The sequence below is a fragment of the Notechis scutatus genome, chromosome 10 (genome assembly GCF_049901735.1).
Source record: "Notechis scutatus isolate UNSWTSFEM ecotype Mainland chromosome 10, rNotScu1.2, whole genome shotgun sequence".
NCBI classification, from domain to species: Eukaryota; Metazoa; Chordata; class Lepidosauria; order Squamata; family Elapidae; genus Notechis; species Notechis scutatus.
Window position 1 is genome coordinate 6,602,344 of NC_142018.1, and position 27,726 is coordinate 6,630,069.

The 27,726-nt window shown below is 45.9% G+C and overlaps 2 protein-coding genes across 2 annotated transcripts in view; one reads left to right on the plus strand and one right to left on the minus strand.

The window, feature by feature from the left end:
* Nucleotides 1-23,534, minus strand: part of COL4A5 (collagen type IV alpha 5 chain) — a 130,638-nt gene extending 107,104 nt beyond the window's left edge. Inside the window, 1 exon segment of the mRNA XM_087972037.1 lies at nt 23,316-23,534. Coding sequence (XP_087828163.1) covers nt 23,316-23,393 — 78 coding nt within the window. The 5' untranslated portion in view covers nt 23,394-23,534.
* A 2,355-nt stretch (nt 23,535-25,889) lies between these two features.
* COL4A6 (collagen type IV alpha 6 chain) overlaps nt 25,890-27,726 on the plus strand; it is a 190,626-nt gene continuing 188,789 nt past the window's right edge. The window contains 2 exon segments of the mRNA XM_087972038.1: nt 25,890-26,149; nt 26,287-26,338. Coding sequence (XP_087828164.1) covers nt 26,139-26,149; nt 26,287-26,338 — 63 coding nt within the window. The 5' untranslated portion in view covers nt 25,890-26,138.

The following is a 27,726-nucleotide window of genomic DNA, read 5'->3' on the forward strand; positions in this document are numbered from 1 at the left end:
ATTGAAGGCTTTTCCCCCCCTCCTCTCACTGATTGTTGGAGGCTTTTTTTTTTTTTTACAACCGGTTCAGTTGAACCGGTCCAAACCAGTAGCTTACCACCACTGGGTTTCATCCCATTTCTAACAGCATGCTCAGGAAACCAAAGTGGGGAGAAACTTTTGAATACACTAAACCAGGGGGTCTCTGATCCCTGGGCCGTGGCCTGGTCAGAACTGGGCTGTGCAAGTGGCAAGAGAGCCGATGCACGCAGCTTCGCTTGTGCAAGTGGTGGGTGCTTGTGCGTGAAGCTCCATTTGTATGAGCAAATGGAGCTTCAAGCACATGTGCGACTGCTGGCCACACGTGCAAAGGGAGCTGTGCGCACACACCTGCCGGCCACTCAAACGGAACCATTTCCTCTCCCCCGCCGGTCTGCAAAAGCAGAAAGGTTGGGGAGCCCTGCGATAGACACACGAATGCCCTGGGAAAGATCAAACAACACCCACACAATGCAAAATGAAGCCCAGAGCTATGAAATAATTAGAATACTTGCAAGACCGACATAGCCTAAGAGAATACGAAATACGGTTGTGTTTAGCACACGCGTGCGCGCACACACACACGCTGTACAGAGAGCATGGAAGAATGTCTCTCTTTTCACCTCCCTTTTCAAAAGTCACACCCTTACAAGATGCAGCCTGTAGATTCCCTTCCCTGGTGCAAATCTCAGGCTATCAACCATGTAACCGCCGCCATCCCACATCACCCCAACTGCAAGGAAAGAGAGAATTTTGTAAGGTCTTCTTTGCCTTGGCATCATCACAGCCCTGGAGATGAAATAGGAGAAAACCTGCCCACTGCAGATGCTAGATAACTCTATGCCGGGCCCTACGCCCCCTTCCAAGGACAGGCTTTCCCCCTTTTCTCACGTAGATCACTCCTGAGCGGAATCTGTTCCAGAATCTGGAATCCTCCCGTGCTTACATGTTCACAGCTGTAGAGGTAGCTCTCAACTTACAACCATCATTTACTGACTGTTCAACCTTACAACGGCACCAGAGGTGGCATTCAGCAGGTTCTGACCAGTGCTGGAGAACCGGTAGTGGAAATTTTGAGTAGTTCAGACAACCGGCAAAAACCACCTCTGACTGGCCGCGACAACCCCATCTATCCTCTGCCTTCCAAGTCCCAGCTGATTGGCTGGGTCTCCTTTGGTTGCCCTGCACGGGAGAACGGAGCTGGAAAGCAGGTTAGTGGGATGGGGAGGGAATGGGGATTTTACAGTATTCTTCCCGACATGCCCACCAACTACACCCATCAAACCAAGCCACACCTGCTAAGCCACGCCCACAGAACTGGCAGTAATTTTTTTTTTTTAATCCTATCATTGAACAGAACTGAAAAAAAGCTACTTATGATTGTTTTTCGCACTTACGGCCATTGCAGCATCCACGTGATCAACATTCGGATGTTTTGCAACTGGCTCATATTTATGATGGTTGCAGTGTCCCTGGGTCATGTGATTCCCCTTATGCCAAAGTCAATGAAGGAGCCAGGTTCTCTTAACAACCACGTTACAAAGCTAATAACTGCCATGATTCGCTTAACAACAGTGGCAAGAAAGGTCGTAGAGTGGGGAAAAACTCACTGAACAACTGCCTCACTTAGCAACAGAAATTTTGAGCTCAATTATGGTTGCAAATCGAGGACTTGTATTTGTTCCAATTATTATAGAGTACCTTATATGGGTCAGGTAGTCCTTGACTTTCAACCAGGGGTGGGATTCAAATTTTTTTTTAACAACTGGTTCTGTGGGTGTGGCTAGGTGGGCATGGCCATGTGACTGGGTGGGCGTGGCTTTTTTGCACCCCCCACTGCTTAAATACCTTAAGGAGTGACTGGAGGGGGGGAAACGCAGTCAGCAAGGACTAACTGGGCAGGGAGGGGAGAGGCCAACCAGGGGTACGATTTGCCGGTTCTCCGAACTGCACAGAATCATAACAACTGGTTCTATAGAACTGGTCCAAACTGGTAGAATCCCATCCCTGCTTTCAACCATTTATTTTGTGACCATTCGAAGTTACAATAATCCTGAAAAAGAATGACTTACGGCCAGTCCTCACACTTACAACGGTTGTTGCATACTTAAGGTCATGGGATCAAATTCAGGTGCTTGGCAACTGGCATGTATTTACAACGGTTGCAGCATCCTGGGGTCACGTAATCGCCATTTGCATCCTTCTCAGCCAACCTCTGACCAGCCTAAAAGAATCTGGAGGGGAAGCCAGATTCATGTAACATCCATGTGACGCACTTAAGGAAGCACTTCGCTTAACAACTATGGCAAAAGAAGGTCATAAAACCAGGCACGATTCATTTAACAACCGCCTTGCTTAGCAACAGGAATCGTGGTCCCAAATTGTGGTCGTAATCTAAAGACTACCTGCACAGAGCTTTCATCAAATAATAATACTACATTGTGCCAGATTGGAGAGCAGAATTCGGGCTTAAGGAGTGAAAATCAGTGGTGGCATTCTACCGGTTCGGCCTGGTTCTGCCAAGCCGGAAGCGGCGATGAGCAGCAGAAAACAAACCGGTTCTCTCCGGCGCTCTGTTGTTGGGCCCACCCACCTGCCCGGACTCCCATCCTCACCTTTATCCTCTTCTTTTGAAGCATAGCTGCTTTGCGCAGCCCAACAGAGTGCCAAGCGGCAGCTGCTGAAGCAACAGGGAGAGTGCAGACTTGCGGGAGGTGAGTTGGAATGCCTCTGCGCCTGCGCAAAGTGCACGTTTAGCACGTGCACGCATGCAAAGCGTGCGCCCATGCGCAAAGTGCGCCCACCAAGCCACGCCCACTTCAAACTTTTTGAATCCCACCACCGGTGAAAATGTACTCCCAGTAACATTTCAAATGCCAATTTAGTGATGACTGTGGTGCATCTGCCTTTGCTTCCATGCTTATGGAATTATGCACCCTCTTCTGTAACCATGGAGGAGCATCCTGGTTTACTGTTGCATATGCAGTCTAAATAAATAAATAAAGGCCAAATCCCAGATTATTCTCCTTTTCTTTATCACCAAGATGGAAAACTCTATCTTCGCTTTGACTGATTCAACTCTTGTCTTTACACATAAACCAGAAATCAAATGTAATCCAAAATACATTTACCAAGAAAGGCAGCTTGCTTGTTTAGCTTTGGAAGTACCTTGTTGAACAGTTGTTTAGAATTTATTTTAAACCATGACATACAAACTGGCTTCATACTGATCACTAATCCATAAACAGTGGCTTTCTTTCTTCTAGTTTAATATCGGTGCAAATCTGCATTTTACCAGCAAGTTATGGAGAGGGGGAGAAGGAAAAAAAAAGAATGCTGGTTTATTCTCTGTTTCAGTAAAATGATAAGAGAAATATTTGCTGGGACTCTTGCCCCATACTCATATTCCTAAGCTATGATTGTGTTAGAAAGCAGCCCATTGAGAAAATCCATGGCTTAGAGAACAGGTTTGACAGGATCCAAGAGTCTACAAGCCTTGGATTGAAACTATATGGCAGAGGTACTCCGGACTACATCTCCCATTATTCCTTGCTGTTGACCAATCTGATGTAGTTTACAGACTTTGGTTCTATGATCTCATCTTCCCATAACTTTTGCAGCCCAAGCATCCTTCTAGCTGGCCACATCAAGAACTGATTTTCCACAACCAGAACTGTGTGAAAACACCAAATTCTATTCTTCTCTCATGAGAAACAAAAAAGGAAATTAAGATAAAACAGGTTAGAAACTTATACTGACCTGAACACATATTTCAGCCCTAAATATGAGACATCCCATTTGCTTTTATGTATGTCTTGCCCTTTATATAAATGTTCTACAAATCCCACAGGAGATTAGTAATTGAAAAGAAAACAGCAGGCTCTGTCAACTGGTTGAGAATAATTACACACAAAGCAACTCAGTTTCTTCATTTCTGGCAATATTTTCTCCCCAAACGCTACTTCTTCCATTCTTCTCTTAAAACAAAACAGATGTCCAGGCACTTACTCTTAAAACAGGTCTTCTTACTGAATACTCAGCCTGCTGAACACAAAAACACACTGTAAAACCTTGCAAACGTTCTGCTTTATACTTGCGCTTGAAAATTTTATTCCATAAACACATACATGGAAGAAAAGACTACACGTGTACTGAAAATCAGCCCGTGAAAAGTCCTCCAATCTACAATCACGGCATTCAAGGTTACAAGGAATAACAATCCTTCAGTAAGGCACTTGATGTGGTTGTGGGACTTGTGTGCTTTGAGGAAGAGGAGAGCTATGCCAGAGGTTCAATCTCATCAGTGGAGCCAGAAGAAGACTGGCTCTACTCAAGATCCAGTTGTAAAACCAAATAGAGCAGGGCTGTCAAACTCCCAGAAAATGAGCCTAGATTAAACCAGAGTTTTTAAAGTTTTTCTGTTAAAAAAAAACACCTTTCTGTTAAAAAAGAAACACCTCTCAAAAGAGCTTTTTCAAGAGGCAACTGGAAGCTTCTTTGTTTTTCCCTGAAGGCATTTCACTTGTCATCCAAGAAGCTTCTTCAGTTCTGAAACTTCTTAGATGGGAAGCGAAATGTCTTTAAGGAAAAAAAGTCTACTTGCCTCTTGAAAGAGTTGGCCCTTTGGGACAACCATGACCTCCTGGGTGATGGAGAATCTCCAGAGTCCATTTATTATTTTCTCACCAGTTGGTATACCAGGTAGAGGTGGTTCTTAAATTCTACTTGACATTCAGTAGCCTTCTTTCAATTCCTAGAATTCACCAGCCAGCCAGACTATTTCCACGTAGAAGAACACTAGATTAGACAATTTGGTTTAAAGGTAAGCTACCCATCTCTGATTCCTGCCTGTCTTTAGAATAAAATACCTTTACGGTCATTGCATTCCACGAATACAATGAAATTTGAAAGCTACTCCAGCACAGTGCCCCAAACATCACATCACAATCACAACACCACCACCACCTTTAAAACAGATGGCATTTCTACCCAGTTACTTCTACGCATTTAAGTTAGTGCACACAAAGTTCTAAACACCCAAAGTTCTAAAAGTTGGGGTGAATATACCCTATGGCTGCTAGGTTTACCCTTGGTATGCTACCAGTTCCATTCACCCCTAATGAACACAGCTGTTCTTTTAAACCAGTGGTTCCCAAAGTGGGCAGTACCGCCCCCTGGGGGGCGGTGGGATGCCTTAGAGCAGGGGTCCCCAACCACCGGGCCCTGGACCGGTACCGGTCCGTGGAACATTTTCTACCGGGCTGCCGGTTTGCTGGGCGCCGCCATCTTGTTTCGATGAGAAAGTGCTTCCGGTGAGCTTTTCCGGTTGGAAAGCGGCGTTTGGGTCCTGAAGGAATCCTCGTGCCTTAGTTTCATCGAAGGGGGCGGCTTCGAACAAAACTAAGGCGCGAGGATTCTTTCAGCACCCAAGGCAAGGCGAGCCGAGCGACCATCCCAAAGCCATCCCGAAGCCCATCGACAAAGGTACAAAGGAGGAGTTGAAGGTGGCGGGGAGAAGCGGGGGACGGCTGGCTGGCCGGTTGCTCGGCTCGCCTTGCCATGCGTGCTGATGCCGGTACCGGGCCGCGGATCATTTTGTGATGCCGGTACTGGGCCGTGGCACAAAAAAGGTTGGGGCCACTGCCTTAGAGCGCTCTGAGAGGCAAGGGGGCTGGCAGGGGGGCGCTAAGAGGCGGCAGGGGGGCGCTGGAGGTGAGTGGCAGGGCACAATTCAGGGGTGAGAAGAAAATCCCACCGCCACCGCGTTCGAGGCAAGGCCCCGCAGGATCATCCGATTGACTTGCACGCTCTGGTGCAAGGAGCTTCACCCCGAACGCTTTGCTCTCCTTTTCAAACATCCCACCACCACATTATAAGCAACATTTATTTCAAGTGGACAGTAAGGCAACTCAGTCCAAATGGTAGTGGTTTCCTGCTTTTAAGTAATACTTGTGCACCCAAAAAGCTAGCATCTTTTTCAAATCTGTAAGGACATTTCCAGGAAACACTTCTATAGTTTCCAACTGGAAGTTGAAGTTTTGAGTTTACAACCTTCCAACTGGCAGCAATCTCAAGATACAAACAACAACAGCAGCTGACGGCATCACCCAATTAATGTTGGATAATTTTTAAAAAGCTAAGCCAGATTAGATCTGGTTAATATTTGGATGGAAATCTCAGGGCTGTAAGCTAGACTGGGAAGTTGGAGAAAACATCTCAGTAGGTGACCAAGCAAATATTCCCTGGCACGAAAACATGGGTTGGCCTATAAATTTTCCAGTTGTGCGCTACTCCAGAGTCTTAAAAAAAAAGCTGAAATATTCACAGCATTTCATTATTATTCTTTGAGAACACCCATGTACAGTGTTACATTCCAAGCCACTGTATTTGCAGGCGTGACTAAACAGCAGTTAGTTTCATTACCAACATTGAAGTCAAATTAATTAAGGTTCACTTAAGATATAAACATTCCTGTGTGTTAAACCAAAGATGTTTCATAATTGTATCAGACCTTTATAACATTTGGCTGTCATTTTCTGCAGGGTTTTGTTTTTTTAAAGAAACCCAACATATCAACAACACAGCCTGATTAGTGTAATCTGTCATTTAATGACATAAAAAAACATATGGCACACAGCCCATTCTCTGACCCGTTGTGGTTAAGGACATATTCTCAAGATAGATAAATATACGTATTTACTTCTCAAGAATGACAACAGTGCATGGTGGTAAGTTTAATATTTAAAGCAATCAGTGTACTTAACCACACACAACTCAAAGGCCACGGGCTTTTCATTCATCAGTTCATTTATCCTGGGGAATTATTGTCAATCAAAACTGTTCACACATTTAACCCGCAGCAAGAAAATGGGAGGCACGTGTGTTGGTGAGTCAGCCTCAGCTAACACATCTGCATTTATTTTTAAGAGCTACAAGGGCAGGTGAGTTGGTCCCTCCAGATGTTTAGGGCTGCAGCTCTCAGCCATGGTTTGTATAGTCAAAGGTGGAAAAGAGATGGAAACAGCAGCCAAGCAATTGGAAGGTGCCCTCTGGCCAATTCTAATCACAGCTACATTCTAAATGAAGTTTAAAGAAACAAACATGAAATATAGGTAGTCCCCAACTTATTACAATTCGTTTAGTGACCATTCAAAGTCACAACAGCACTGAAAAAAGGGAGCTATGACCATTGCAGAATCCCAATGAACAGACGATCAAAATTCAGGGGCTTGGCAACTGACTCGTATTCATGACCGTTGCAGGGTCCCGAGGTTATGTGATCCCCTTTTGCGACCTTCTGACAAGCAAAGTCAATGGGGAAGCCAGATTCACTTAACAATCAGGTTACTAACTTAACAACTGCAGTGATTCACTTAACGACTGTGGCAAGAAAGGTCATAAAATGGGGCAAAATTCACTTAACAAATGTCTCACTTAGCAACATTTTTGGGGGGGCTCAATTGTAGTTGTAAGTCAAGGACTACCTGTAAAATTTCACAAAGTGAAATACAAGTACAATATAAAAGCATATTTCATTTCTAAGAAACCAAAGAGATTACCGCCTTCCCACTTTACAAAGGAGAGTTCTCTATTCAAAGAGCAATACAATCATTTCCCAATTTAAACTTAAAGTCTGGGTTTGGATAAAGGCAGCGTGTATTGAATCTCTTCATGGTTCAATGCGCCCTGTGAATTTGACCACTGTGGTTTGTAATTATAGGCTGTGACTTAAGATTTATGTGACCCTAACCATTGTGGCTTATTCCACAAACCACAGCTCGGCAGGAAGTGTGAACAACAGCGTCCACATTTCCTTAAAACGGGGACCATCTGCAAAGATCATCCAAGGTTCTATTCTTGAACCATAGAATTCATCTTCAATCATGAGAGTAAAAAGTGATGGCACTAGCAGAAATGATTGCTTTAATTAGAGATCAGCTTGGTTTCTATTTGGAAACCACTTCTGAACTTTGTGCTCCGAGTCAGAAAAAAAAAAATGAATTCTTGACTTTGGGTTTACTGATTAGACTAGAGGTAGTCCTTTATTTATGACCATAATTGGGCCCAAATTTTTTATTGTTAAGTGAGACTTTTTTAAAGTGAGTTTTGCCCCATTTTATGGCCTTTCTAGCCACAGTTGTTAAGTGAATCATTGCAGTGGTTAAATTAGTAAAATAGTTATTAAGTATATTAAGTATTAAATGTTTCCAATTGGCTTTGCTTGCCATAAGGTTGCAAAAGCTGTTCACGTAACACACGAGGACATTGCACCGTCATAAATATGAACCAGTTACCAACGATCTAAATTTTGATCACGTTACCATAAGGATGCTGCAAACAGTCATAAGTGTGAAAAAATGGTTATAAGTCACATTTTTCAATGCCTTTGTAACTATGAACGGTCACTAAACAAACTATTGTAAGTCTCGTTTTTGACTCGGATGTGGTTAGTGGAAAAGACACAACTGATTAGGTTCCCAAATAGATAAATCTATAGTTATAAACTGCAATATCTGAATTCATAAGATGCTGATCTATAATCAAGTAAACCCTATTGAACTAAATTCCACTATGAGTTAGTGCAATGTGTGAACCTGTTAATGAAAGCAACAGCAAGACAAATAAAAGTGTGGAGAAGCTGTAAAGGATAAGGTGAGAAGTGCATACCGGTAGACCTTGTTTAATGACCATAATTGGGACTGGCAACTTGATTGTTAAAGAAAAGTGGTGATAAGTGACTGCAACTATGCTTACGATGAGCAGACTTCAGCTTTTCTTTGCTTTACAAACCTGCAAAGGTCATAAATGCAATCATTGTTTGTAAAGTTACTTTTTCATCACTGTCATAACTGCAAACAGTTGCTAAATAAGGAAATCACTAAATGAAGACTACCTGTAATACACATCAACACAGCAAAGAGCCCAGTTGGCCAGTCAAGCAGTACTCCAAGCAGTACCCCTCAAACCAAGAATCTAAATTCAAGTGGTGCCCTAGGGAGCAACCAGCTTCTTAAACTGGTTTGATTTTTTCCACCCCCAGTGAGATATTTACAGTCCCACAAGACATGGCAAGCTCACAATCCACTCACTTCCCTTCCCTTTGTTTTTAAAACCACCCCCTTGGCTGCCTGGTATAATGCCAGCCTAGGTAGACCTCAGCACTATCACACCCTTGACCAAGGATGTGGAGGGGACCAGAAGGAACCCTGTTGCTATTTATGGGCCAGAACCCAGCTCGACTTGGTGCCAAATCTGAAACCCACAAAGGACAAAGACGTTGAGATTAGCAAGCTTGACATGACCCATGCCTTTTTTTCCCCCTCTACCCCAAGTTGGCATGATTTTAGTTCAGTTGTTATCTTAAGTGCTTGGCTGAAAACACCATTCTGTTTTATGGCCAGAGAATAAGCTGGAAACTTTGCCTCAAGAGATCGGCCTCCTGCAATTTTTTCCACATCAGTTACATCACCTCCTAGTTCAAGGGGGAATTTCTTTTTCTTTTGTATTTTTTTCTCATGTCCTGCTTGACCCAGGACAGAAAGTCCAGTTAGTCAACCCAAAGAACCCCTTTTGAATCACCAAGTGCCAAATTTTAGTCTTGGCTATAGATCTAAACTTTTTAAAATAATAAGTACACCAAGTTTCTACTTCCAGAGTCAACAATATTGTCAAATATCTCTTTTTTTTTCAGTTTCTGGACCATGAATTGTACAATTTACAATTACAGGATTCCGGTGAAAACCTGTAGTGACAGCTGTTGGAATGTCCCTTCTCTGTAAAATAAAAACACCTCAATTCAGGTTCTTGCCAAACATCAGGAGGAATTGACAGGCAGCTATTGGAATGTCTATTATCTACGAGATAAAAATACCTCAATTAAGGTTCTTGCCAAACATCACAAAGAATTGACAGTCTTGGTTCGCAGAATGGAGATTTCCATCTTTAAGGATGGCCTGAGGCCACGGCTTTTCATCTTTGACCTTTGATCTTTTACAGAGAGACCACCTAAAAGAGCTCTTCCATGGAATTGCAGTATCACAGCAGCCTGGAAGAAGCTAAGATATCCTGGAGCATTAGCAATTATTCTTTGGATTATGCCCAGAAATAAATTGTAGAAGAAAGATGTGGGTAGTCCTTGACTTGCAACCATTCAGTGACCATTCAAAGTTACAATGGCACTGAAAAAAGTGAATTATGACCATTTTTCACTTATGACCATTGCAGCATCTCCCTGGTCACATGATCAAAATTCAGATGCTTGGCAACTGATTCCTACTTATGATGGCTGCAGTGTCTTGACAAGCCCAATGGGAGAGCCAGACTCACTTAACAACCGGGTTACTGACCTAGCAACTGCAGTGATTCACTTAACAATTGTGGCAAGAAAGGTCATAAAATGGGGGCAAAACTCACTTAGCAACTGTCTCACTTAGCAGCATAAATGTTGGGCTCAATTGTGGTTGCAACTCGAGGACTGCTTCTATTTGTCTATGACAGCCGAAACTCAGGAGGAGTTTGGTAGAACTTTTCAGACCAACATTTTTTTTCTATTAAAAGATGCATTTGAAGAAAGCTTGTTAGTAAAGATGAAACCCTGGCTAGACAGTTATAATTTGGTCTTGCAAGCCAACCAGAGGTGAGTATTCATCTGGTTCTGACCAGTTCTGGAGAACTGGTAGCAGCAATTATGAGTAGTTCGGAGAACCGGCAAATGCCACCTCTAACTGGCCCCGCCCCCATCTATTCTCTGCCTCCCATTGAGTCCCAGCTGATCGGCTGGGTCTTCTTTGGTTGTCCTGCACAGGAGAACGGAGCTGGAAAGCAGGTTAGTGGGGTGGTTGAGGAATGGGGATTTTGCAGTATCCTTCCCCTGCCACACCCACCAAGCCACACTCATAGAACACCACGCCCAGCAAGCCATGCCCACAGCTGATTGGCTCGTCTTCTTTGGTTGCCCTGCACAGGAGAACAGAGCTGGAAAGCAGGTTAGTGGGGTGGGTGAGGAATGGGGATTTTGCAGTATCCTTCCCCTGCCATGCCCACCAAGCCATGCCCACAGAACCGGTAGTAGTATTTTTTTTAATCCCACCACTGAAACCAACATATTTCCCATACAGCCACCTCCACACCCCTGTATTCCAATGCAGCTCAGGTTCCAAAGCCTGTTCAAATAGTTTTCCCTGAAATTATAGTAGAGATATTTGTGAGCTCACAAAGGAGACTGATGTGTGTTTGGCACCATTTATCTGCACTTGCTTTTCTCACACTTGAATTCAACTCCAAGAGGAAGTGATCTCTGACAGTTGGGCATATTAAAAAACAACAACCTTGAAATGAAATGTGAAAGTAACTGCAATTAATAAAGGTCTGTTCAACCAGGCTGGGTTCCCACATTTTACTAGACCAACATTTGTTAAATCTTGATTTGTTGGATAAACCAGAGTTTGTGGGATTTATGTAACATACTAAGTCATAAATCATTGATACTGACAAGGCTGTGTCCACATAACCTATTAAAAGAAAACCAAGCAAACCCTCAAAATGACTTGTGATAGGGTTTCCAACCATGGCAACTTCAAGATGCATGGACTTCAACTCCCAGAATTCTCCAGCTAGCATAATTGTCTGGGGAATTCTGGGAGTTGAAATCCACATGCCTTAAAGTTGTCAAGATTGAGAAACCCTGATTTAGGGCAATTGATGAAGGCCTTCACTCTCCATTATGTATGTACAATAGCCAGAAAGTCAAGAGGAGAATTAAGGACAGTGTATTGTTCCAAATCTCCTGCTGTGAAGGAAGAGGAACAATTCTAATCAATTGCTACTTGCAAAGTGTTTAGAAAACAAAATTAGCTTTTGTCAAATGAGTTACAAACTGTTTTAGACAACTATTATAGAATGTAACAAAGTGCAAAAGCTTTAAATAACAGCACATTTTAAACCAGTGTTCTTTTAAACTTGGCAACTTTTACCAAAATATTTCAGTTCCCAGAATGCTGGGTGGGAGATTCTGGGAGTTGTAGTCCAAATCTTAAAATTGCCAACTTTGGAAAAACCACTGAATTAAAGTATCCAACACAAGTTATTGGCAATCTTTGTTTAAAGCAGCAATGAAAAGGATCTTAATTTAGAGTTTAGATTTGTTCACGAACCAAAGTTCTGAGTTCTAAAAGAGGATTAGTTTTTAAAAGAGAGGAAGACACGCTGATAAAAGACAGCACAGGCGTCTTCAAAGCCCATTTAAAGTGTCAGACCAAAAAGAAAAATCAATGAAACACATTAATAGCAACCCTTGACTTATAGGGCATGTTAAAATCCCAGAAATGCTTAAGTTGTGAAATGCCAGGAAAAGAGGAATATTTTTAAGATAGTGCTGAAAAAACAGCATAGAGAAGATCAGGCAAAACGTTTTGGGGACAACACCCTCCAAAATGGTACAACTACTGACAAGACATTCTTCTTTGTAGAAAAATGTTTCATTAGCTGGAAGCGTCCAGGGAAAGATCTAATCTTAAAAGTTTGGTCAACTACAGGTAGTCCCCAACTTACAACAGTTCATTTAGTAACCGTTACAGTGGCACTGCAAAAAGTGACTTATGACTGTTTGTCACACCTGTGACCATTGCAGCATCCCCATAAGTCATCTGATCAAAATTCAAACTCTTGGGAACTGACTCATATTTATGGCGATTGTAGTGTCCTGGGGGTTATGTGATCACCCTCCCTTGAATTAAGCATACTTGTATTTTTTTTTCCCCAGTTCTGATAGTTTGGGCAAGGTTTCTGTTTTCTAAGGAAGGGGACTGGGAATTTCAGAAGGAACTGGGTTGGTAGGCGACAGACGTACTGAATAATAGAGCTCGTGTGGAAGGGTCAGCATTGTTGGTCAAATGCAGAAGCCTTGTCACCCACGCCTGACCTACAGAGGGAGGTTCTGACACCAGATAACACAAGACTGCTCTTTTTCAAGCAAAGCATTTGGCATTCCTGATTGAAAAGAGCATCTAGATAACATCTTGTTAAAGGAATGCAAGTTATTTCTCAGGGAGGATAGAACGCGATCCATAATGCTTTACAAGATGTTTTTCAAGCTTGACCACACTAAGGTGTGTGGACTTCAACTCCCAGAATTCCCCAGCCAGCTATGTTTGAAGTCCACACAAGGAAGGGTTGCTAAGGCGGAGAGAAGGTTCATCATCTTCTAGAAACACAAAGTTTAGATGCCTCTCTGATCACCAGCACTGAAAATCATGCCAGACTTTAAAGTTGTAGATTTAGGAAGGCGAGAGTTTTGCTTTGGGACCAGACCATCTCACACTGTGTGAAGTCAATGCATGAAACCACCATGTTGTTTGAGGTTTAGCACCTTGAGTGAATCCAGCCAAGGGTTACTTATTCGACAAATAAATGAACAAAATTTGACCTAGTTTGATGGGCAAAGCCAGTCATTGTGAAAATAGGGGAACCAACCAAGATCGAGTTTAGCTGCTTCACATTCAAGAGGTATTGAGAATTATTTTAAATTGACTCTATTATTTTAAATTGACTATCTAATTCAGGGGTGTCAAATTCCATTTCACTGAAGGCTGCATCAGGATTGGGTTTGATCTCGCAGGGACGGGGTGGGCGTGGCCTGCTCGACATCGTGGGGGGGAGGGACACCTGTGGTGGCCAAGTGCTAAGGCAGGTGTTCCCTGAGACCCTCCCTCCCTCATTATAATCTTCCTTCTTCCCTCCCTCCCCCTCTCTCTTCGTTCACCTTTCTTCTTCCTCCCCCTCTTCCCTTATTTTTTTTCTTTCCTTTTTCCCATCTTCTCTTCTTTTTCTTTGTATTTCCTCGTTCCTTTTCTCCTTTCCTGTCCCTTCTTGCATGCTCAAATGCAAGAGGGGAAACATTTCTTCTTTTGTTTTGAGGTTGTTTTGCTAGCCCTTTGCCAGCAAAAATGGAGCTCAGGGGGGGGGCATGTGTGCCCCCCCCAGCACCGTTTTTGCCCACAATGGCCTCCTGCAGCCCTACTGGGGGGTGTCCTTCACTGTTTGTAGGGCAGCCTTGCAAGCCAGATCTAAGCACCCACCCTCTGCTGGGCCTTGAGTTTGACACCCTGATCTAATTCAAGGGAATTTATGTTTTCTTTAGGAGAGATCCTTCCCTAAAAATAACTTAGTACGAAAAACAAAAATTCTCATTCCGATTTTATCTAGAAGTCTAGGTAAATTTCCAGCTCCCATTTCACCTAAACTCTGAAGTCTTGTTTCTACCTATTTCCCCCAAAGATTCCTTTCCAATTTTCCTTTCTCTGGCAGCCTGGGGTTCAGTTTGCAAAATCCCAGACTGAACCTTCTTGCTAAGCGCACCAACGTGCCTACCGTCCCTGTCCTATTGTTTCTCTTATTCTTTTATTTTTCTTATATGTACCCATTTCATGTATTCACAACTAACTATGCCAGCAGGCACCTTTCCGCTTTATATTTTTCTTGCATTTGGAGAGGTCTGTGGTCTGTCTTTTACTATGGCGCAAAAGCTCTGATGGGTGCCTGCAAATCTACACTCGAGGCAAAAAGCAGGACACAAACACTCAAAATAAATATTGTGCTTTATTTTCCATGGGAATATAATCCCACTCTGTTGGCATTCCAGAGGATCTTAATCTCCTAGCCTTGAGGCTGGAAGCTACTGCTGGATGTTAGATGTTGGTGGAATCTATCAAGTTCATCACTTTCTTGTTCTTTTTGTTTCCCAGCTCTAATCTGGCTTTCTTGTTTTTTATTACATAGGTAGTCCTCGATTTACAACAGTTCATTTAGTGACTGTTTGAAGTTACAACAGCACGGAAAAAACTGATTTATGACTGTTATTCACATTTACGACTGTTGCAGCATCCCCGTGGTCATGTGATCACAAATAATGCAGCATCCCCGATCACAAATAAGATGCTTGGCACCTGACTCATATTTATGACCATTGCAGTGTCCCACGGTCATGTGATCCTCCTTTCTGACAAGCAAAGTCATTGGGGAAGCCAGATTCACTAAACAACCATGTCACTAACTTTAACAACTGCAGTGATTCACTTAACAACAGTGGCAAGAAAGGTTGTAAAATGGGATAAAACTCACTTAACAAATATTTCATCTAACAACAGAAACTTTCAAGCAAAGCATTTGGCATTCCTGATTGAAAAGAGCATCTGATAACATCTTGTTAAAGGAATGCAAGTTATTTCTCAGGGAGGATAGAACGCGATCCATAATGCTTTACAAGATGTTTTCAAGCTTGACCACACTAAGGTGTGTGGACTTCAACTCCCAGAATTCCCCAGCCAGCTATGTTTGAAGTCCACACAAGGAAGGGGTTGCTAAGGCGGAGAGAAGGTTCATCATCTTCGAGAAACACAAAGTTTAGATGCCTCTCTGATCACCAGCACTGAAAATCATGCCAGACTTTAAAGTTGTAGATTTAGGAAGGCGAGAGTTTTGCTTTGGGACCAGACCATCTCACACTGTGTGAAGTCAATGCATGAAACCACCATGTTGTTTGCGGTTTAGCACCTTGAGTGAATCCAGCCAAGGGTTACTTATTCGACAAATAAATGAACAAAATTTGACCTAGTTTGATGGGCAAAGCCAGTCATTGTGAAAATAGGGGAACCAACCAAGATCGAGTTTAGCTGCTTCACATTCAAGAGGTATTGAGAATTATTTTAAATTGACTCTATTATTTTAAATTGACTATCTAATTCAGGGGTGTCAAATTCCATTTCACTGAGGGCTGCATCAGGATTTTGTTTGATCTCGCAGGGACGGGGTGGGCGTGGCCTGCTCGACATCGTGGGGGGGGGAGAGGGACACCTGTGGTGGCCAAGTGCTAAGGCAGGTGTTCCCTGAGACCCTCCCTCCCTCATTATAATCTTCCTTCTTCCCTCCCTCCCTCCTCTCTTCGTTCACCTTTCTTCTTCCTCCCCCTCTTCCCTTATTTTTCTTTCCTTTCTTCCCATCTTCTCTTCTTTTTCTTTGTATTTCCTCGTTCCTTTTCTCCTTTCCTGTCCCTTCTTGCATGCTCAAATGCAAGAGGGGAAACATTTCTTCTTTTGTTTTGTTTTTAGGTTGTTTTGCTAGCCCTTTGCCAGCAAAAATGGAGCTCAGGGGGGGGGCATGTGTGCCCCCAGCACCGTTTTTGCCCACAATGGCCTCCTGCAGCCCTACTGGGGGGTGTCCTTCACTGTTTGTAGGGCAGCCTTGCAAGCCAGATCTAAGCACCCACCCTCTGCTGGGCCTTGAGTTTGACACCCTGATCTAATTCAAGGGAATTTATGTTTTCTTTAGGAGAGATCCTTCCCTAAAAATAACTTAGTACGAAAAACAAAAATTCTCATTCCGATTTTATCTAGAAGTCTAGGTAAATTTCCAGCTCCCATTTCACCTAAACTCTGAAGTCTTGTTTCTACCTATTTCCCCCAAAGATTCCTTTCCAATTTTCCTTTCTCTGGCAGCCTGGGGTTCAGTTTGCAAAATCCCAGACTGAACCTTCTTGCTAAGCGCACCAACGTGCCTACCGTCCCTGTCCTATTGTTTCTCTTATTCTTTTATTTTTCTTATATGTACCCATTTCATGTATTCACAACTAACTATGCCAGCAGGCACCTTTCCGCTTTATATTTTTCTTGCATTTGGAGAGGTCTGTGGTCTGTCTTTTACTATGGCGCAAAAGCTCTGATGGGTGCCTGCAAATCTACACTCGAGGCAAAAAGCAGGACACAAACACTCGAAATAAATATTGTGCTTTATTTTCCATGGGAATATAATCCCACTCTGTTGGCATTCCAGAGGATCATAATCTCCTAGCCTTGAGGCTGGAAGCTATTGCTGGATGTTAGATGTTGGTGGAATCTATCAAGTTCATCACTTTCTTGTTCTTTTTGTTTCCCAGCTCTAATCTGGCTTTCTTGTTTTTTATTACATAGGTAGTCCTCGACTTACAACAGTTCATTTAGTGACTGTTTGAAGTTACAACAGCACGGAAAAAAACTGATTTATGACTGTTATTCACATTTACGACTGTTGCAGCATCCCCGTGGTCATGTGATCACAAATAATGCAGCATCCCCGATCACAAATAAGATGCTTGGCACCTGACTCATATTTATGACCATTGCAGTGTCCCACGGTCATGTGATCCTCCTTTCTGACAAGCAAAGTCATTGGGGAAGCCAGATTCACTAAACAACCATGTCACTAACTTTAACAACTGCAGTGATTCACTTAACAACAGTGGCAAGAAAGGTTGTAAAATGGGATAAAACTCACTTAACAAATATTTCATCTAACAACAGAAACTTTGGGCTCAATTGTAAGTCGAGGATTACCTGTATTGTTTTCCTTCTGTTATATTTCTTCTATTATATTTCTTTTTCTTCTGTCCTAGTCAGGCTTTCTTGTTTCTTATTATGTTGTTTTTCTACTGTGGTGTATCATGAGCCACCCAGAATTATTTGGAGCTGAGATGCATCGCGTTTGAATCAAACAAATTAAATCAACCCTCCCTCCCTCCCACTTTGATGGTGCTGCTGATGACGACACTATCTGATTTGCAACAAAATATGATCATGGATATATTAAGAGCCTGTGGCGCAGTGGTTAGAGTGCAGTACTGCAAGCTGCTTCAACTGCAATTTGGCAGATCGAATCCATCCTTCCATCCTTCCGAGATGGGTAAAACGAGGAGCCAGATTGTTGGGGGCAAGAGGCTGACTCTGTAAACCACTTAGAGAGGGCTGTAAAGCACTATAAAGTGGTATATAAGTCTATTGCTGTTGCTCTTCCTTCCTTCCTTCCTTTCCTTCCTTTCCTTCCTTCCTTTCCTTCCTTTCCTTCCTTCCTTTCCTTCCTTCCTTCCTTTCCTTCCTTCCTTCCTTCCTTTCCTTCCTTCCTTTCCTTCCTTTCCTTCCTTCCTTTCCTTCCTTTCCTTCCTTCCTTCCTTCGTTCCTTTCCTTCTTCCTTCCTTCCTTCCTTCCTTCCTTTCCTTCCTTCCTTCCTTTCCTTCCTTCCTTCCTTCCTTTCCTTCCTTCCTTCCTTCCTTCCTTCCTTCCTTCCTTCCTTCCTTCCTTTCCTTCCTTCCTTCCTTCGTTCCTTTCCTTCCTTCCTTCCTTCCTTCCTTCCTTCCTTCCTTCCTTTCCTTCCTTTCCTTCCTTCCTTCCTTCCTTCCTTCTTCCTTCCTTCCTTCCTTCCTTCCTTCCTTCCCTCTCTCCCTTCCTCCCTCCTTCCCTCCCTCCCTTCCTTCCCAGGGCCTTGTAGGTCATCTAGTCCAACCCTCTGCTCAAGCAGGAGACCCTGTACCATTTCTGACAAGTGGCTGTCCAGTCTCTCCTTGAAAGCCTCCAGTGATGAAGCTCCCACAACTTCCAAAGGCAAGTCATTCCACTGGTTAATTGTTCCCAGAATCAGGAAGTTTCTCCTGAGTTTTGGGTTGAATCTGTCCTTGACAATGGGACCAGAGGTGGCATTCAGCAGGTTCTGACCAGTTCTGGAGAACTGGTAGCGGAAATTTTGAGTAGTTCGGAGAACTGGCCAATCCCACCTCTGACTGGCCCCACCAACTCCATCTATTCTCTGCCTCCCATTGAGTCCCAGCTGATTGGCTGAGTCTTCTTTTGTTGCCCTGCACAGGAGAACGGAGCTGGAAAGCAGGTTAGCGGGGTGGGGAGGGAAGGGGGATTTTGCAGTATCCTTCCCTTGCCACGCCCACCAAGCCACACCCACTAAGCCATGCCCCACAGAACTGGTAGTAAAAATTCTTTTGAATCTCACCACTGAACGTAATCCACCTTGCCACCTTATGAACTACCAGGAACCAGAACCAGGGGCCCTCTGCATGTGCAGTTTTGGAATCCAATTCCTACTCGGATTATGATAGCCTGAAGGGGAATGTGTCATAACCTACAGCAGAAGTATCCAACTTTTGGGGGCAGAAGCAACACCTGGCCTTTGAACAGCACACCCTGAGTAGCTTTCCATAAACCCAAGCGGGCCCCAATAGGGTGGAACCATCCACCTCCTCCATGGAACCTAAATTTAAGTAGACCCAAATATTACCCAATCAATATTTCAGCTCTTTTGTGGTGCATGCAACTATAGGCAAACCTCAATGTATGACAATTGAGGCCAAAATTTCTGTGGTTAAGGGAGAAATTGGTTGAGTTTTGCCCCCTTTTATCGCTTTTCTTGCCACATTTGTTAAATCACTGCGATTGTTAAATGAGTAACACAGTTGTTAAGTGAATCTGGCTTCCCCATTGACTCTGCTTGTCAGAATGTCACAAAAGGGGATCACAAGACACTGCAATCGGCATAAATGTGAGTCAGTTGTTAAGCATCCAAATATAAATCACGTGACCATGGGGATGCTGCTATGATCCTAAGTGTGAAAAAATGGTCCTAAGTCAGTCACTTTTTTCAGTGCCGTAATTTCGAACGGTCACTAAATAAGTTGAGGACTACCTGTATCTTTTTTTCTCTTGGTTGCATTCAGCAGTGGGAGTCGGAAACAACCTAGGAAAGGTGCCTTGAGGATAAAGCCAAGCCTTGCATGAGAAAAGCAGCCTGGGAAATGCAGTTTCTTCCCTAGAGAGCAGGGGTCTCCAACCTTGGCAACTTTAAGCCTGGTGGACTTCAACTCCCAGAATTCCCCAACCAAGCTTTGCTGGCTGGGGAATTCTGGGAGTGGACATCTGCCAGACTTAAAAGTAGCCAAGGTTGGAGACCCCTGTTAGAGAGCAAATGAAATGGCAACATTGACCACTTTGATTAAAGAAAAGAACACAAGTGTTTTTGTTTCCACATGGAAACCGTTTCTGGACTTCGTGTTTGATGTGGAAACGAATGAAACTCTCTTTGGGTTTTACAGATTAGACTGATACTCGCATCATCATGTGACTTATCATGACTCCCCCCCCTTCGCTAAACTGGGTGTCGGCATGGCCAGCACATGACGCATCCAGCCTATGGGACAGGAGTTTGACAATGCCTCCCCCAACCTTTTTGGCATCAGGGACCGGTTCCTTGGAGAGGGGTTTCTCTGCAGACCGGAGGGGGTGCGTGGATTCAGGTGCTGCCTGCATCCCGCAGATGGGTCTTTCCTTGTTTGCACAAACCGGGTTCTGGCTTGTTGCGGCCTGGTGCCAGTTCATAGACCAGGGTTTGGGGACTCCTGTTATAAACCACCAACACTGCTGTAGACGTATTCCAAATCAAGGGATCTAGTTTATGCTCAGCTCTGTCCCTCAATCTTACGGACAAACGAACAACTTTTCCTTTCAGAGCTGCCTTCATTCCTTCACTCATTTCTATGCTTCACTTAAGAGGCCAGTGTGCCATGTATTACGGGGGAGGGGAGCTTGGGGGGGGTGGACTTAGAGGGGGAATGTGCAAGACATGGGAAACCAAAAGCGATAGTTGGGCTGTTCTCAAGGGCATCTCAAGGCCTTGATCCTGAGAATGGAATGCAGCACCTCTTTATCTACCAACCAAAACATGGACCGTTAGCAAAACATCTTCTCTAAATGTGACTGGACAATAGGAAGACAACCAGGGGGAAGAGGGAAGTTTAACCTAGTGCTTTTTGCACTCAAACTTCAGTTCTGACTTCACATTACTATAACTGCTTGGCTTTCAGTAAATGTAACCTTTTTGCCTCAAATGAACTCGTGTGGTTCTTTCCTAAGGGGCCAAGTTTGCACCAGGTTTCACATTTCCACTCAAGTTTGTTCATAATTCAAAAATATTGGTGACCAGACCAGCATGACTCATCCCTGCTGTCTTAACAGTGTGCTGGGATACCCAATGCAGGTGTTACAAACAAACACAGAAAAACAGAAGAAAAGGAACTCGGGCTTTATGAACAACGCAAGTGGGGTACAGAGCCCTCTCCTCTTTTCTAACACTAGGAATTTACACTTTATTATGCGCTCAAATTATGCAAAGTAGATAGTTATACAAAGAATTAATTAATTTGGTCCCCACCCATACCCCAACCCAAACCCTGGGAATTTTAGTCCGGAGCAGATGCCAAACTTGAATGGAGTACTTTGCCAGCAGCTCCACGTTACTTTTATTACAAAATGAGAGGCCTGCTCAATTTAACGAGGTTGATGTCTGAATTAACATGCACAAAGTCAATTACTGCACCAGATGGAAACTCCTTGCAGGGAATGGAGCATTATGGAATAAGATACTTTGGTTATCCTTCAGCAAAGGAATTTCCGTAAAATCCCAGAAAACATTAAAGAAATTATGTTTGAAGAGAATTAAAATTAGTTGGTTTTGATCTGTCTTCACAGGAGCTCAGTTTTGGGGTGAGGTTCCGTCTATCTGTCCACAACAAACAAATATACATTATTTTGATAACATGTAAGACATGGGACAAAGTTATTTACCCTAAATGACAGGGCTTCCGTATGGAATGGGGAAGGTGGGGGGAAAGCAAAACTTGTTAAGGAGTAACTTGAGTATTGTTAAAGCATTTCAGTCTGTGGTCCCAAACTAAGAGAAAAAAAACGCATCACAAACTAGCCCATAAAATGAGATGAGTAACTTCCCATTCATGTCATTAGATAATTAGGGGAAAAGTGCAAGACAAACAGACAAAAACTCTGGCTGAGTTTTCATTCCTGAAATAAATAACAAACAAGAGTTCACTACGGATATTGGACCAAAAGTGATTTCAAACATGCACCGCTGCATTCTAGCCCACCATTCTCCTTTCCATAATGACCGTGGCAATTAAATGCTACCTTAAAAGGAGAGAGAGCATTAGTTAATAATACCTATTATTTCAAGAGGCCTGTTAATAAATTACAACTAGACATAAGGAGAAAACAACTATTTTGACAAATTTCTGTGCATGGGAGAAGAGGAACACAATTAAAGAGGGCAAGAGGGCAGATTAAACAGCTGGTGAAGTACACATTTTGTAGGTTCCAATAATGTGTGCACACATTATTTTATAACCCCTCCAAGCGATCACAGCACTAACGTCCACTGGTGTTAGTTTCATCAGTGGGTCATAAACAGAAGACAGAAGACCCACTAATCTGCAAGTACAATTTTAACTCCACCTTCCACCTCTCAAGAAGTTTAACTTTTATCAACTTTTATCAGAAAGTGGAAAAGGAGGATACAGCCAATTTAAGGTCCATATTAGAGAGAGGGGGGGACAGAAAAGTGCCATGTTTTGTTTTAGTGCCCACCACTTCTTCCCTCAAATGAACTTTTCCAGTTTGCACTTTTCCTCCAGCAGCAGTTTGGATGGGGAGGAAGCTACACTTCTGTGGGACGCCTACAGTCCTGCCGCCCACCCACCCCCCGCTCCTATACACATAGCAAAGTCCTACATACAGCCTGTGGGAAAGGAAAGGGGGCATCTTGAGATTCAGGGCTGAACCTTGCCATGGTGTCCCCCGCTCTCTTTTTAAGACCAGCATCTCCATCTTAGGGGGGAGGGGGATCTTAGCTTAAGGCACCCTTGCAAACGGTGGGGAAAGGAAAGGGAAAGGGGTTCAGATTGCATCCTCACTAGCTGGAGTCGGATCGGCAAGGCAGGGCCACCACCTCCTCACCCCGCACGCCTTCACTTTCGCTTACTAGAGAAAGCCCCTTGGAGAGAGTCAATTTTGCACCGAAGGGAGTGAAGACCCAACCGCCCCAGCCTTTGTTTGAGGGGGAGAAGGCGAGAGAGAGAAGGAGAGGAGGAGGCTGCCCTGATGCGGCCACCTGAAGGAGCCAGTTATTGGGCGGCGGGGGGGGGGGTCGGGGGTTGCACCCCATCTCTCTCCGGCGGCTCCTGCCCTTCTCGCCTCCCCGGCGACCTCCAAGGCACTCGGCTCCCCTCTCTGCGCGTTACACCCAAGGTGGGAGCCACGGATGCCCCTTCCTCACAAGCGCTCCTGCCGCCGCCTTCTCTCCCCCCCCCCGCACACACACACCCTCCGCGCCGGCTTTTTCGCTCCCTTGGACCCCGCAGGGGCGCGACGCAGGCTCCGACCCGTTCCCGCGGCCCCCCTCCCCCTTTCCCAGCCTTCCTTGCACCCGCTCGCCCCGGAGCCTATTTTTAAAAGCAACTTTGCCCAACTTTTCCGGGGTCTGCAGCCCGTCACTTGGCAGCCTCCCCCACTCCCCACCACCGGCGAAAGCCGAGGCTTCCCTCTCGTCCCCTCAGCGCGGCCCCGGCCCGGGTCAGCCCCCCCCCACCGCCCCCACCGCCCCGGTCTCCCCTCCGGGGGCATCCGAAGGAGTCGAGCACCCACCGCAGCCTGGGCGTCCCAAGCGCCGAGTCCCAGGGCGAGCAGCAAGAGGAGGCGACGGGCGCCCGGGCTCAGCTTCATCCTCCACCTCCTCCAGGAGCCCCGCAGCCTCGCCGGAGCTGAGCCAGCCTTCGCCCACCTTCCCCCCAAAAAAAGGGAAGGGGAAAAAAAAAAGTCAAAGCTGAGGAGGATGAAGTGGGCAAGGACTCTCTGGGCAGGGCTGGGCCAGGCAGAAGCGGCTCTAGGCGCCCGCCTCCTCCTCCTCCTCCTCCTCCGCGCCCGCCTCCGCCCCCGCCTTTCCCGGCTGGGTGCGCGGTCGCGGCCCGACCTCCCTCTCTCCGCGCCCCCCCCTCTCTCTCTCTCTCTCTGGGGACTACTTTGCCTGCCTCTCGCCGCCCGGCCTCGGCCCGGATCCATGCGCCTGCCGGCCGGCTTGCCCTCCTCACCGCTGGCGGATGGGGTTTGTAGTCCCGCGGCTTGAGTTCAGGGGCGTATAAGGCGTTTATTGGGCCGCCGAGCTCCGAAATCCGGGTCGATTTTAAAAAAGGAAGGAAGGGGAAAAAACTTTTCTCCTGCTCCCCCCCTTTGTTTCTTCGTTGCGCGAAGCCGGGGTTTAGCCCAGGGCTAAGCTGCCATGCCCGCGGGGCTCGTGCGTTGAATTGGGGTTTAAGAGCAGAGGTCTCCAACCTTGGCCGCTTTAAAGCCTGGCGGACTTCAACTCCCAGAATTCCCAGGAACTGGGAATTCTGGGAGTTATCCACCAGGCAGAGCGCCAAGGTTGGAGACCTCTTGGTTTAGAACAGGGTCTCACCTGCACTTTAAGCCTGGAGGACTTCAACTCCCAGAATGCCCCAGCCAGCAAAGCTGGCTGGGGTATTCTGGGAGTTGAAGTCCTCAGGCTTAAAGTTGCCAAGGTTGAGACCCTGGTTTAGAGGGTTTTGAGCGCAGTTTGCGGGGCTCGGGAGGCCTTCTGGCCTTCCTTACTTCCTTTTTGGCAGAGGAGGGGGATAGTCAATTCTGCACCAGGAGAACTTGGGAGGCATAAAAGTTGCTTTTCTGCGCAAAGTTCTCCTCTGAGGAGAAACGGGTCATATCCCCCCCTCCCCCTTCCGACGACCCAGGCGTCCGCGCTTAAGGAACCCGTGCATGATTCTCGCTTTATTTTACACGGACCTCTTCAGCTGGGTTCCCACAATCCTCTCGTTTGTGGAGGAGCGTTTCGTTAGGGTTCTTTAAGGACAGAATTACACCCCATCTTCGGTAGTCCATTCCCCCCACAATTTCAGATGCAACCAAGAACGGGGCAAGTCTAGAAAGTTTTCCCAGAGGGAACTTTTTAAAATTATTTAATAAATTTTATCAAGGTTGTAGTTTTAAAACTAAAGCATAGTTACAATTCTTTGCAGTACGTTGTGGCATCGCCTTTCCCATATTCATTGACATACAAAGATACATACATAGATACATAACAATTTACATGTTACATTATCTTTTGTTCCTGTTACCTAACCAAACATACCATTTCTCCCAGACCGTATAGTATTCTTTTTCTTCCTTCTGCAATTCCATGGTGAGTTTATTCATTTCTGCACAATCCATAATTTTTATTATTTTATTCTCTGTGGGACTACTCTCTGGTTTCCCCGTTTTGAGCATACACCTTATTCTAGCTGCTGTCAGTAGGTGTAATTCTTATGGATTCAATGTCTTTCTTGTAATCACCTCTAATTATCCCTCATAGGAACATTTCAGACTTAAGTTCCATTTTTTTTTCCCAGAGAGAAATTTTAGGGGGTTTTGCAGCCTCCCAATGTGGGGACCCAGCGCCCTAGAGCGGGGTGGGGTGGGGGGCGATGAGACTGCACCCCAACCGCTGCTGTCTCCCAGTCGCTCCGTTTCTGGCGCGTCTCGCTCGCTTCCACCACTTTAAATGTATCTCCCATCATCTGAGGAAACCGGACAGACCCGCCAAAGCGCCAGTTGAATGAAACCAGCCTTTTTCTGGCCCTTGGAGAAGCCCCGAAGACGGGCCCGAGTTTGAAGGCTGACCCCTCCCCCCCTCCCCGAAGAGGCCGGCGGGAGGGGTCGTGCCTGGGGCTGAGAAGACACCCCCCCTCCCCCATAATGTTGGCATTCCCACGAGATCCTCGCCCGTCCTTCCCCCCCCCCAACCACCTGTTCCCCGGCCAACTAAGTTCGCAAGAGGTGCTGCTCCCCGAGATGGAGAGGCCAAACGTTCGCCAGGGGCCCAGGTGGGACAGCCGGCTCTCTTGACTGAGGGAGAGGGGGGCTTCCTCGTCTCTGAGGCGCTGCAGGGATTCCAGGCGCCCCCACCCCACCCCCGGCCTGGACAAAGCGGCGGGAAGACGAGCCTGAAGGAAAGGGGTGCTAAGGCGCCCCCCGCTCAGCTGGCTGCCCTGCCCAAGGCTTGCGGGCACAAGCACGTGTGGACGGACCAAGCCGGAAACGGGCACGCGGGGGTGGGGGGGAAAGCGGGGGAGGCGAGGCCGAGGCGGCACTGCGGCTGCTTGGAGGGCGGCGGCTCCGCCCTCGTCCCCCGCCCCCGCCCCCGCGACGCCTCTCGGCCGTGCGGCTTCGGCGCGGAGTGGTCGCCGGGCTCCTGCGGGGCTCTCTCTCTCTCTCTCTCTCTCTCCCTCTGTTGCTTCGGGAGGGCGGAGACCGCACTTCACGTGTCCTGCCCGCGCGTCCACACGACCGGACCGCCCCCTCTCCCCGGGGCGTGGGGTCCGGCCGCGGAAGGGGCTCCAGAGAGCCGCGTTCTCCCCGCGGGCTCCATCCGCCGCCCCGCCGCTCGGCAGAGCCAGCATGTTCGCCGGGTGAGTGCCCAAGTCCAGAGGGAAGCGGGGGTTGGGGAGGGGTGGCCGGCAGAATATTTGGGGGTCGCGTCTGCCGTGGGAAAGCGTGACATTTTGACCCCGCTCCCTTTTTTATTTTTTTTATTTTTGGTTTGCAGCGCGCCCCTGTTGCTGGTTGCCCTGAGCCTGGCAGCGCGTCCCGTCTATGGGGTAAGTTCTCCCGAATTACGGGCTGCTCGGGGAGTCCCCTCCAAGCCCCCTCCCCACTTCGGCCCTTGGAGGGCGGGAGGAATCCCTGGGCTCCTCCGGAGGAAGTGGGGCGAGGTGGGTGGCAGGAAGCAAGGAAAGCTTGCCACTTGGAGAAGGTGCCAAGTGGAGATCCTGGGGAAAGTGGCTAGCAGGAGTGCGGGAGGGGGTGGGTGGGCAAGGGCCCAATCCTGCTGCCTGGGGCTGGCTGGACGGTCTCAGACCCCTGCAAACTCCAAAGCAACAGCCTTGTCTATCCGGATGGCGAGGAAATGCACAAACTGGACGGGCTGTTGTTTTCCTGCTGGAGCACATGGACTTGGCTGAGGTCCAGAATGCCTGAGGCCACCTCCTGTCAGTTGTTCCCTTCTTAAGCCTCTACTCCCAAGTAAACTGCAAAAGGAGGTGGCAGGTCTTTTTGTGACCTAATTTGTCCTCTGGGGAGATGTCCATCCTTGCCTCCCAAGCTCTGTGTTTCCTTCATCCCTGCTTTTTCTCCAGGGCCTAATTTGGCCCTCTGAGCCTCAATGCTCCCTGGAGCACAGTTGGCGAGGGTTGTGATGCTGTGTCCAACACAAACACACTTGCAAAGGTGTCAAGGAGCGAGAACTGAGAATTTAAGATCTCTCCACTTTTCATCCCTTGGTATTTTCCAAGCCCCAGGCAAAAGGGGGACCCCAAATATCCAAGATTATTTAATATGATTGATTTCCTGCCTCTAAAAGGAAAAGAGACTATAGATAATTCTCAACTTACAGCCATTTGTTTAGTGAATGTTCAAAGTTACAACGGCACTGAAAAAAATGACTTACAACATCCCCATGTGATCAAAATTCAGACACTTGATAACTGACTCTTATTTATGACAGTTACAGTCATGTGACTTTCTAACAATTTTGTGACTTTCTAACAATTAAGAATTAAGAATCACTTAAATGTGCAATAACTTAATAACTGCAAAGATTCACTTAACTTTGGCAAGAAAGGTTGTAAAACAGGGCAAAACTCTTAACTATCTTGCTTAACAACAGAAATTTTGGACTCAATTGTGGTTGTAAGTTGAGGACTAGCTGCATTTCGGGATACACTTTGCTATGTCAGGAATATGCTTTCATTGATTTGTATTTTCTACTAGTTCCCAGGTGAGTTTTGTGAAGGAAACAGAGGCCCCCATTTTAAAAAAATCTACTCTCCCTTGAAGGACAGCCATTAAGCAGAGGAATCTGTTAAGTTACAAAGTTGTGGCTGATTTCTGTGTATCAACCTTATATGAGCTGTGGTGGCGCAGTGGTTAGAGTGCAGTATTGCAGGCTACTTCTGCTGGCTGCTGGCTGCCTGCAATTTCGTAGCTC